At 38.5% G+C, this 13,126-nt stretch overlaps 1 protein-coding gene across 1 annotated transcript in view; it reads right to left on the bottom strand.

Annotated features, from left to right (window-relative positions):
- lrmda (leucine rich melanocyte differentiation associated) overlaps positions 1–12,885 on the bottom strand; it is a 229,755-nt gene extending 216,870 nt beyond the window's left edge. Inside the window, exons 1-2 of the mRNA XM_081616124.1 lie at positions 11,882–12,885; positions 11,060–11,160 (exon numbers count right to left, since the gene is read on the bottom strand). Coding sequence (XP_081472250.1) covers positions 11,060–11,160; positions 11,882–11,923 — 143 coding nt within the window. The 5' untranslated portion in view covers positions 11,924–12,885. The remainder of the gene's footprint in view (positions 1–11,059; positions 11,161–11,881) is intronic.
- Between the last annotated feature and the right edge of the window lie 241 nt (positions 12,886–13,126).

The following is a 13,126-nucleotide window of genomic DNA, read 5'->3' as shown; positions in this document are numbered from 1 at the left end:
TTTAAATCTAAGCTGCTCAATCTGAATGACATTGTATAAATGTCAACAGTCAAAACTCAGCAATTCATCATCTAAAAGGTTGTCTGTATTCACACAGTAAATTTTGGGTCAACTTTTGCAACAACTGTGAACAAAGTGAGTGCACAGACTGAAAATTGATCAAGTTTTGCCTCTCATAAATGTAGTGACAGGTAACCCAGTGTATTTTGTGCACAAAATCTCAAATGTCACTTTAATGGCAGCAGCTGTCATGCAAATGGATAAAAAAAAAATCAGTCAGTCAATCACATCTACTCCAAGCAAGCTTTTACTATCAATTTCAGAGCCTTATGATCAAACACTGCTGTGTGAAAATGTACTTTGTAAAGAAAATTGTACCAAGATTTTGTGTTACATATTCATTACAGATTGACATGGGCAACTTTCATTTCCTAAGCACTGCAGTCAGTCTTACAAGTTCATCCTAGAGCATGCTGTTGCCAGCAGTCACAGCAGTACCAAGCTGTATGGTGGCAACCAGTAGAAAAATTCAACTGCAGAAACCACTATTCAACCAAAGGAGTTCAGCACTGATTAACAGTTTAGCAGCAGAGGAAAGGCTGGCTAATTAGCCAGCTAACATTAGCTTTCTGAGTGTTTCATGAGTAGCAAAACAGCAAGAAACCTTTTACCGCTCTGTTTAAAAATTAAAAGAATTTTTAAAAGTCATAGGAACAGTATTTGCCCTGTAAAATACTTGATTTTGTTTTAGCAGTAGCAACAGTGTAATGATTGTTGTATTTATTTTATAAGAACTTTGATCATCTTGCTTTTTTTCCCTATTATTTTGAGGATAAATGCAGCATCCCATGCTAATTTATTCCCAACCAATCAAACCATACAAAAGTAGTAAACTAGTAGCTATTATATTAACTTATGTATCGGATTTGATAAATATGGCCGTTAAACATAGTGGAGTGCTCCATGCATTGTTGGGTATTGTCCAAAACAAAGAGCGAAAGCTGTGTAAATAACACTCTCTTTGGGAGGATTTCTGTTCAGCTTGAAGTGAAATAAAAACAATGAAAACCAACACAAGCCAAAGCACTTCATGGCAGCTCTCAGTTATTACCCCCTCCTTTTACCTAGCGACCAATAAGGGTTTCCATACTCAGAGACGGTAAAGGGATTTCTCCTGCTCATCTGCAGACTTTGATCTGACTGACACAGAAACGGCCTTCAGATCACAAGTCTGCAGACCCTGTTGGGTCTCTCTGGCTGGTCTGCTTGTACATGTACTCTTCATCCCTGTGAGGATTCCTTACCCTCCTCCCATTTCCTTTCGTCTCTCCTTTATCCCTTCTTCTTCCTCCTCTTCATCTGCCTCCTCCTTCTGCTCTCGCTCTGCTGTTTGGTGCTTTTGAAGCATCTGAGTACAGACATGTTCTGAGCTTTGGAAGACCCAGGGGCCCGTGAGCCAGACAGAGGAAAGAAAATAAAGAAACTCTACAGTGCCCCCAATACAAAAAGCTATCTTGCCATTACCATTGGGGATAAACTCTTAAACATCACCAAATGCCTGGGCAGACATGGAAGATCAGAGGGGTATTTGGTGTGCTGCTCTCATAATCATACTGTTAGCTAATAGGGCAGTTAGTAGGAGAGCAAGTATGATGGGAGATGATGTATTTATCCTGATGAATAAACACTGCTTTAAAAGGGGTCAAAAAAAGAGCCTGTTGGGCCTAAAAATGAGAACGGTTGCTCCGTGTAGTTTTTTTTTCAGCACAGACATGTCAGCAGAATAGACATGAAACATGCCATCACTGGTTCTTATCTCAATATGTCCCTGGGTGGAAAAGTGAGGCAACAGTTTACTGATGTCTTGCAGCCTGCCTGACCATTAAAACATATTTCCATGCTGATGGATGTCAGATGTAGTTGCAAAAGAACTGTAACTTGCCCTTGATTTCTGAGCTCATTCTTTTACTCTCGTTTTATAAACTTGCTCTTCATGCTTCGCAAATGGAGTTGGCGAGTGCAGACAGTAAACAAGAAGATGAGAGCGAGTGAGAGCAGAGGGACCGTTATCTCGGGCAAATCTTCTTGTCTGACCAACATCAACCTCTACGGATAGCGGCTTGGATGGACAGTCGGAGGTTTTTATAAGCGAAAGCTGTGAAAGATGTGAGTAAGCTTATCTAAAATGGAAACAGGAAATGAGTTACAGCTGTGCTGAGAATGTGGCGCAGCTGTCCAGGGCTTGACAGTTGGAGGATTTTACAAGAGTATAGGGAAACAAAAAGAGGAATCGCACAATCGAGCGGTTATGTGCAAAAACAATGCCACTCAAGTTACTGTCAAATAATGATTAAACCTTGTTAGAATCTTTATAAAATGTATTATTATGCCCTCACCTTCACAACTCCATAAAAGGAAAGACATTAGGAAATAGTGAGGCCCTTTTCTCCAGCACAAGCTTCCAACTCCACTTTATTGCGTAGGATTTATTTGTCCTCTGACAGAATTTATCATGCAGCCCCTCTTAAAACACAGCAAAAATTGCAATCATCCTCTAAAACTTTGGCATGAATGCATTCATGTATCTGTCTTCACTTTTCACCCCCGGGTGCACAAGGAGAGACTATGGGAGATTGGAAACCATGAAGCGACCAAAACTGCTGAGACCATACCAAAAGGAAGTTCCTTTGTTCATCGTCCAAAACGGGCTCCAAACCTTTTTTCCTCCCCGTCTTTATGCCACCTGGGACTCAGCCAAGGAAGTAGAAGTACGGCTGCCCCTCTCCATGCTCTGTTCTAATATGTTCCATGCTTTCCAGTTGCTTATATCATCAATCTAGGAGATGGCAAAATGTGATGGGATGAACATAAACAGTGCCTGAGTTATGGGCTGAAAGACACACATATTTAGTCTCAAGTGAAAGCCCGGTACCCTTTCTTTTAATGTAAAAAAAAAAACAATTTTACATATGGATAGGTCCTGAATGACTTGAGCATGTGGTGTACACTTTAAAATCTTTGTCACAGCGGAAAAGAGCTAAAGAGAAAGAATCTGCTTAATGATATCAAAATTCCCCTATAATATCAGTTTCAAGTAGCAAATCTGTAATTGACAGCTGAGTGTCAGTACTAATCATCCATCCTTTAATGTTCGCTTAAAAATGCACACCCTCATGTCAAAACCTGCGTTCATATTAACTCTCCCCAAATGGTCTACTTAGTATACATGTCACTAATGAATTATACATCTGACTTTATTCCCCCCCTCTCTCATATTTACATGGTGTTTCGGCAGAATTTGTGTAGCGCTTGTAAAGTATTTAATAAATGTTTAAAAATGTACGAGACCAGAGATCTTAGCCAGAGTATGCAACGCACAGTGGATGTTTACACAAAATCAAAAGAATCTGGTACGCCTATCAAAATGACTAAATCACATGAATAGTTTGTTTTTCACATGCCAAAACAGGAAAAAAAAAAAAAGATAAAGTGCACTTGGACCCCGTCAGCTCAAATCATAAAGATCTATCACTGGCTTTGCACTCTGCTAAAACACCAAGGAAACATATTGCAGATTTTAAGACCCATTTTACTCAGCCAGACTGTGTACTAAAACTAATTGGATTTCTGTCAATGAAGGAAAAATATAACCCTGGGACAGCTTTGAGCTCAATAGCTCTGACTGTCCAACTGTGCATGAGGGAGAGGGACCTTACCACATGCCAAGCACCAGAGAGCAAAATTAAATCAGTGGTCAACATAAAATATTAAAATAGCATGGTATCGAATTTTTGAGGAATGATGTCAGGGTGGCTCATTATGGCCAGCAAGGCAGTGAATTGAGCTATATTTAGTGGGTGATAATTGAAATCATGGCTGTAGTCATTACCACTGACAAGTTTCTAAATAATACCCAATAAATTCTGCCTTTTTAGCAGGGTTCCCATGACAGCTGGCTACGCTGAAAATAAAGTACAGAAACAGAATCGCTTTTCCTTTCTGAGTTTCCTACTTTCTTCCCCCTTCCCCCAAACCCAACTCTCCTTTCTCCCTTTCTTTCTCTCTTTTTGAGCCAATAAAATGTCAGCTTTTATTCTCCTCCTCCAAAGTGTTGGCGAGATGTCAGCAGGCCCTTCTAATGTTCAACCACTGTGAGCTGAAGGCCTCTAAATCTTGGGAGTCTGTGGCACGCAATCCATCTTGGGATATACAATAAAAAATGTGACGTGGTCATAAAAGGAACAGCATCACTCACTGGTGTATATAATGTGAACAAAAAGAACGTAAAGATGTTCTTTTCCATTCAGGAAGCTAAGCCACAAGATGGTCTTTGATTGAACAGAAAAGCAGGTTTGGGAAGGCTATGGGAAGCTGACGGCAGCTTTTGACAGTGATGGGTCTAGAGCATTTGTCGTGTTTTAACAATCAGTTAAAGATTTATACCATATGCACTGTATTCATGGTAAAATGCAACGTGTAGATGAAGCCCGACCTGAACAGCTACTCGACTGTGTTAAACCACAGAATGCATGGTGTTAGCAAAGCAGCTGCAGCTGTTCATCTATGACAATTTGTGCAGTACACATCAGAGGTTTAGGTACGAGGAACCATCCTTTAGGAACCCTCATGAAGGATGCAGTGCAGGACTTTTTATGTGTACTATAATTTCTCTAATTTTTAGCACTTTAATAGGACTTCAGGTAAGGCAGCAACTACTAACAACTGCTTAACAGAACCCCATTTTTAAAATAAAATCTAAGCTATCCCATCTACTAAACAAACTTATTATATAATTTTTAAGGAATAAAAGAGTAAGCCAATAATGATTCATCTAACTGAAAAAGAATGGTACTGATGTCTTTTGGTTTCACGCCTTGCGTAATGTCTTCTGTGATTTGAGTAATACTGAGAATATTTGCAGCTTAACTGAGTAGATTGCTGCAATGGCCAAACTTAAATTGATCACACCACAACTAACCTCAAGAAGCTTGAAAAACAATGAGACTTTGACTTTGTGATTACACAAGTCAAGGAACTAATCAACACTAAATTTATTACACAAGCCTTTGTAGAAAGATGAGAACTGAGAATGCAAGGCAAAAAAAAAACAACAAAAAAGAACAATATAAGGCAAAGATCAGTGGTACCAAATCTATTGTTAATGCAATCAGTGTGTTTATGCCTTGAGACAGTGTCTCACCAACAACATTTTCAGAAATAACACTTCTAGGGAACCAGTCTTTGTGACTTGCTCCCTAAGACAGCAAGTAGAACTGGAAATCAGGAACTAAATATACATAGCAGGAGGTGTTTGTCAATGTGCTGAAGCAATAGTCAAGAGGGAATATATTTAGTGAGCTGAGCAATGGAGGGAGAAGTGGGGCAAAATTAATTCATGCATTTATAAATCTCAATGTCAGGCTTAGCTGTTTGTTTATCAAACATTTTTAGTGAGAAAACCAAAAATATGTGGAGAAATGTATAAAGCTATACTTGAATAACAATGGTACAGATTCCAAAATCATTTACATGAAAGAATTAAGAGGGCAAATCATGCCTTTAGAAAAAAAAACTAAGTTCAGATGACCATCTTTCTACATTCCTTACTTATGTACCCACCGACTTCCCCCTCATTGCAGGAATAGAAATTTAAAAGTTCATAGAGTGCAGGTCTTCTTTGTAAATTGTTAACGTACCGATTTGAACATTTATAGTTTGTAGGTGTGGTGCACACTACCTTTTACATTTGATTATGTCAGCAAATGTTTCTAAAATCTCATTCCCAAAAACACAGTGAAGGATTTTCTGGGCTAATATGAGATGGTCAACTAATAAATTTGTCTATGAACTAGAAGGGATTCTAGCTCATGACAATATTTGAAAATGGACTTCGTTTATGAGAACATAGATATTGGAACTATAAAAAAATATATTAAAAGATTAAAGCCTTTGGGGTCTCGAACGCAATTAAAACATGACAAATAAAACCAGTCTTAATGTGCAAATCTTCTATCAAAAGTTCAAGACTCATAAAACCAAGAAATATGTGAATGTCAGCAGCTTCACTGGAAATATGGTCAAATTAAAGGAAAACAAACTGATTTAAATAATCTGGCCAAGGCTGAAAACCACATTATTCCATAATAGGCATCCTAATTTGCAAATTATGTCACAATAAATATATTATTTAAGACCGTTTTATTACAAATGCTAAATGAATGTAAACTATTTAATGCTCTTTGGGTTGATTTTTTTTTCCCCCAAAATGTCTTGGTATTAAACTGTGAACATGAATTTATTTGAATTTGTACAGGAATTTCAGCAGTATAAATACTTCTCCAAGATGTTGTAATTTGTCCCATTTAAATGAAATTTAGATTAGCTAAATAATGCAAATCAGAATAAAATATTTTAAATGTTTAAAAATATTTTATATGGTTTAAGTCTTTTCTTTTTACTTCCCCACATCTCTGGGGACTCTGTGTCTGCACTGTTTTCAGCTACCTTTAATAGATGGGGAAAAGGTTGCAGCGATCCTGCAAATACATACACACACGCACACAATAAAATCTCAAATTGGACAAATATAAGAACAAGACGAGTCATCCATTAAGAATCCACATCCTCTGTTCTACATCATCCCAATGTGTTCCCAGGGGTAGTACGTCATTTAAAGAACATCCCAGTGAAAATTAAAAAGGTAGATTGTTTTCCCCAGTTCCACTGAATGATACAAAATATCACTGTTCTTCATATGAATAAGATATTTCCTGCCAGACCATGTCCCTTTCATCTATCTGATTTAAATCTCTTAGGGTTGGGAGAGCTCTGCACACTCTTTAATTGATGAGACACAGATCAGGTTATCCTGGAATATGCGCCTAAACAGGCCAGATAGATGGGATATGGAATACATTTCCTCAGCAGAACAGAGTACGCCACTACTATTACCAGAAATACCCACACTACGCTCCCAGTTAAGTGATTTGAGGACTTCATACTGCCAACGTTTCATATCCGCTCTTGCTAACTGACACTTTATCTGCATACCGGCATCTCTGCAGATTGAACACTTAGGCAAGACAATGACAGGCTCTCTTCCTGTTGTCACTTCTCATATAGGGCCAAGTCTAATGCTGCTTACTGGGCTTCTGCCAATAGAAGACCCCCCACCCCTTCGTTCTCCTCCTCCCATCACCATCAAACAACCAAACTCTACCTAGCCTGGTTAGAAAAGGAGCACTTGATGTCTGTGACACTCATTTGTCAATTAGCAGGCCTCTTCCAGTGTTGACATACAGCAACTTGAAAGACAGAGTGCCGTCTGTGACGAATTAAAGGAGACAGATGAGTGAGGCTTGAGCGGTGGAGTAATACTATAATGTTCCTCAGATATGAATATAAAACGACACAGTTGACAGGCCATACAAGGTTTTATTTCATTTCTCAGTGTTCCAGGCCTCCCTACTTTGTCTTCTTTGTTCTCTTTTCATCAGACTACTTACATCTCATTTTGACAGCCGGGCGACATTTAGAGCACTTTCGTTTTAAAATGCGAGTTAGCATACTTGATTTGTCATTAAAATGCAAAACGCCTGCCATCACCAACATGGCCTGGGTGAACACAAACCTCGTTAGACACACACTAAGACAGACATAGACATACACATAGTCAAACGTTTTGCACGTTTATATCTATTGTATGTCTTTAAAATGTTAAAAAGGGAAATGTCATTGTTTCAAATCATATAGTGAGTTGTGCTGCATACAAACCAGCTAGGTTAATGGCTATATTCAAGATCAATGGGATTAGCAATTAAAAGGTTTTGGATGGATTCCATTGGGTCTTAATGTCGACAATTGATATATATTGATATAGGTGGACAAGACAGTGAAGCTCACATAAAATGGCAAAGACAACATTATCATTGAAGACACAATGAGTGAAGAGCATGTAGGTTTATCACACACAGCTATGATTACAGAAATCAAAAATACCATAAGTGAATGTTTTTCTAACAACTGTGTCAAGGTGGTGGCCTTCAAAGCAAAAGAAATTTAGGAGGTTAAAACTTCTTATCTCCATTTAGTATTTACACATCTAAGCAAAAGTCAGTGATCTTTATCTGCTGTTGCCTAGATGTAAAACAAATCACCTTGAAAACTGTGTTTTCTGATGTATTTTCAGACTGAAAAACTAATGAATCCGAGGAAGATAAAACAGAAATTTTCAGTATTTGATCTACTAAAAACAGGACAGAAACTATTGGTGTATTAATAACAAAACTGATCCTCCTCTTGTACTTCCCTGTGGATGGAGCTTAAGCAAACTATATTCTATACTCAGGCAGATTCCTAAATAGACTCTTAGAGACATTACTTTTCTTGCAGTATGAAAGTTTTTATGCCAACAATGGAGTAAGTAAACAACTAGCAAATTGATAAGTTGGCAAAACAGCATCTTAAAATTTGAATTCACCTTGCAGAACATACTCATTTGACTGTTTTGTTTACGTAGATAAATAGAGCCTTCAAGTGAATGTCTTCAAGAGAGAGTCCAATGTAAATAAAACAAACAGAAAAAAGACTAAACAAAAAAAAGAAGTATTAATTTCCGAGCCAACTTTGCATTTAACAGAATACTTTATTATTCTGCAATTTAGGCCTAGAATAGCTCAACATGAATAAACAACAGTCTGTGTATCGTGTCAATCATACAGAAAAAAATAAATAAATAAATTGGGAATGTTTTTAAGGATTTACCAAGGCGATTTGTTTGTAAAGAGACATTGTAAATACAAGCATCACCGTTAGTATCATGTGTGATAGACACAGACATGTGTCTTCCTCAATCTGAATGTGTCCAGGGTGATAACACTGAATGTAACAGATGCAGGCACCGAAAGTGCACTCCAGTCACAGGGAGAACTCATGTCAATGCAGCACATGCCACCTTGCTGCAATGTGTACACACCTGACCTGGAACAAAGTGGACAACACAACCCTAACCAAGCCCGTCCCGAAACAGAAATCTCACCGTGAGCCACACTTCTCAACACATTGATGAGACAGGCTGACACCACAGCACACCGAGGCAGAGGTGTGGGTGTGACAGCCCACTGCCATAATTTCATCCTGCCATTACCTACCCAGCCACTCACAATTGCACTCCCAGAGACAGATCCACACGAGCACAGGTGCACAAGCCTACACAGGAACCAAGCATATGTACAGCACACCAAAACACACAGGACTCCGTTAAAGATGGAGACAGCTCCTTGCTTCTCATTGCGACTCATTGTCAGCTTGCCGGATGATTGTTGTCAATTGAACTGACAGAAATAAGCGTATTAGCTACAACAAGCTCTGGCAATGTCTCCCTCTCGATTTGACTTGAGCAGCAAGAAGAAGTGCATAATGCTGAAGGCAGTCCACTGAGTTTGCCTAAGATGTGCATCTATTTACACCTGGTGTACTAGAGCTGACAGTGGAATGAAGTCGTGGTGTCAATATGAGAACGTCTCCACTGTCTGACAAGAGTTGTCAGTTCAATTTGAAATGATGCTTAAATAAAGAATTTGATACACTTATTTGATGTGTCAATGTTCACTCCCTTCCCTAGATCAAATGTGAACAGTAGAACTTTATATGCTCGATGAACTTAAAAAGTGATAAATGTAATACAAGCAATTGTTCAGTCAGTAAATAGTGTGCATTTATGCAAGTATATAAATATTTGTATACATGAATAACCAGGATAAATTATATTCTTTCCCAAGCTAAAACAATTAAAACTCCACAATATATAATATCCATCTTACAAATAGGCTTAAAACAGATACGAAATAGATTTCTTAATTCTAAAAAGAAAAAACGATTTTCTGTTCAATTCCTCAAAACAACAATGTGAATAAACAAACAGATAAATGAATAAATAAATGGATTGGTAAATGGATTTAAAGAACAAGTGATCTAGTCGGTAGGATGCCGGTAGCACTCCGGCCTCAAATCTGGGATAGTCGACATGTTGGATTGTCTTTGCCCAACATTCTAATGTATCTGGTGGTTCCCAGAAGACACACGAGCATGCATCCTGTTAAATTTGATGTTTAGACAATCAGAATGCGAGTGATGGGAACATGGATGGAAATACAAAATTCATAACTGCCGCCAAGGCGCACCAAAAAGTTTGGAGGACATCATATTGTTGCGTTGTCGTATTGTTTTTTCGCTGTTAAAAAACAGTCCACAAACTAATGCCATTGCTTCTTCTTTGTCGGCCATTTTTATTTACCCTAACCTCACGTTTGATCTCGAGAAGTTTTATGAGATTCCCCATCCAATACTTGAAGGCTCATGAGGAAAATTTGTTTGTGTGTTGTATTTGCCATGTGGTTTTACACCACATACTGTAGGCCCAGACATGTTCTATTTATTACATTTTATTATTATGTATGAGGTTTTGAAAATCAACTGATATTTAAAATGTTGCTGTGTGAACCAGACGTCAGAAATCAAACATTTACTGTATAGCTACTTTTAACAATGTGTGAGTGAGATATATTATACTGAAACCCGACTTATTATATCTGTTTCACAGACAATTTGCAAAAAATAAATAAAAAATAGGAAATAGAAATAAATACAAAGCTGTGTCCTCTGGTGTACTTTATAGCCTGCCAGGCCTGACAAAAGTTGAACAACAAAGTAACCTAATGTTTTCATCACCTATTTTTTTTTCCATTTCAGAGTTAAGCTGTGCAAGTCCTGCTGTTGAAATGGCAGCCTCCTCTGGAGCAGCTCCGATAAGATGCTGCCTCACATCTCGATGGAGGAATCGTACCGTTTGCCCCTTTATTTAACATAGTGATTATTTATTGTACTTATTATTTATTTCTACCCCTCATCCATGTCGTTTGTCCTCATCATACTCTGACCACCTACGTACTAGGTCCAAAACTTTCAACTGCACCAACTGATGGTGCATTTCTGCCACTAAGCTCAACAAAGCAGGTTCATAAGGTGGATGTGCATGATTTATTCACTCAAACTTTCTTACCTGAGCAGATTGAAGCTCAGATCCAGTCGTCTTGCAAACTTGCCGTACGTCTCTCCAAGAAAGTGGGGGATGTCCTTAGAGTCTTGTCCAATGTATGATATCTTCAAGAGTAACGAAGAATAAAAACAGTAGTGAGAGAGAGCTTTCTTTATATTAGTAACATTTCAAAAACTATAGGCTATATTTCATAAGATCCATTTTAAGCTACTTTAAACAATGTGTGAATTTTTCCAACAGCTGCTTTTTTTGTTGGTGTAGGTTTTTAGTTTTTGTATTGTTCACTTAAAGGTGTGAAGAGTTAAATATGGTGCAAACTATGCGCCATATTTTTTGGTGCATAGTTCGGTACTGAAAGATGCAAGAGGAGGAATAGTTTATCACAATAACTGTAACATGAAAAACAAAGTTCTGTCAATATTCTGAGAGTCACAAAATAGCAGCAGGGATGCCAATAGGACTGACTGGCGTAAATAGATCCAGCTGATGTGTTGGTCACACCAGTCATGGCATTGTTACATTTCTATTCTGTGACACTTGCCTATCTGTAACGATAGTGTACTTAACAGCATATTTCACGATTTGTCTGACGTAATTATGCCGCCACACTCATGCACTCTGCCCGGTTAAGCTGTAAAACGAACTGAAAACTGAAAGCCATGTGTGTAATGCCAACAAGTTCGTCACATGACAGCAGAGGGGGCGAAAAACAAACTCACAATCAAATTGTATTTGTAAATTAAACGCTAGTTTATAAGTCGCCGAATAAAGCAGCACTTAGAGGAGGAGGAGCTCGGACGGTGAAAGTTTTCAGTGCAGACTTACTTGAGTCCCATTTAAAACGACCGGTGACTCCCTCTGAGCCATGACGTCTTCCTGATAATGACAGTTCGGAGTTTGTTTGTTTGTGTTTTTTAAGCAGTGGAAGTCAGAGCATGTAGTCTCCCTCACGGTTGTTGACACCCAGTATTGATTCCTGTGAATGTGGCGCTGCTGCTTTGCAGGTTCTTCTGACGCTTTACAATTGGCTTTTACTGTTTCCGCGTGCCGCTTGAATCAGCTGACCCGCTGTGTTGCGGAAGCACGCGGTCACTGTTTAACTCGTAAAACCTCAGTGCTGCTGACTGTCTCCTGACGACTCCATCTATTCTCCCAATAGCATGGCGTTTACTGTCAATTACCATGGCTCGCCTCTTGTTCTACCTGCGCGCTTCCACCTATTCTAAAGAAAAAGGCAAAGGTAGTATCATGAAGACAGTTAAAAGACACATGAAACACCTAAATGGGGGTCATAACGCATTCCTAGTGAGCCACGCCTGGTCATTTTACCAGCTTTACAGAGAAAGCAGATTACAGTATCAGAGAAAATGAACTTTATTTCAGTAATTATATTTTAAAAGTAAAATTCGAATACTTTATGTATTAAGCAGGTATGGAGAGTTCTAGTATTTATTTATAATTTTTTGTATACCCTGGCTATATGCATTACAGCCAGGGCTGAATATAGGTGGTTCTGGGCCTCAGGTGTAGAACCAGTTTTGGTCCCCTACCCACATGAGTTTCTTCTACACATGCAAAGTACAATAGCTAGACAGTTTGTCCTCATAGAAATATTATTTTGGAAAAATAATATTTATATTTATACTACATCATTTTGAAAATGTCTTCATCCAGAAATGCAAGGTTGTTAATGCTGTTGCTTTGCAGCAAGAATTATGTTCTCTTGCATGCATGGGTTTTCTCTGGGTATTCCCAGCTTCATCGTATGTAAAATAATTCATGCTAGGCTAATTTGTTTCTCTGAATTGTCATTTAGAGTGGGTGTGTGAGCACCCCCCCCCCCCCCCCCCTCCCTCCCCCCTCCAAATAATTAATGGAATGATGAACTATAAAATCTTGAAGAACATTCACCCATCAGTTTGTGATTTTAATTTTAAGTATGTTTGGGTTATACAGCAGGCAACACCTGTAAGGCCACCCCTGAGAATTTTGAAACATATTGAACAGATGGGTCTTTGTATGGCCAAGTCAAAGTTGAGACTCAACTCCCATTGAACGTGACCTAAAATA

This window comes from Poecilia reticulata, chromosome 15 (genome assembly GCF_904066995.2).
Source record: "Poecilia reticulata chromosome 15, P_reticulata-male-v2, whole genome shotgun sequence".
NCBI classification, from domain to species: domain Eukaryota; kingdom Metazoa; phylum Chordata; class Actinopteri; order Cyprinodontiformes; family Poeciliidae; genus Poecilia; species Poecilia reticulata.
Note: the sequence above shows the minus strand (reverse complement) of the source record. Positions and strands in the feature narration are given on the sequence as shown.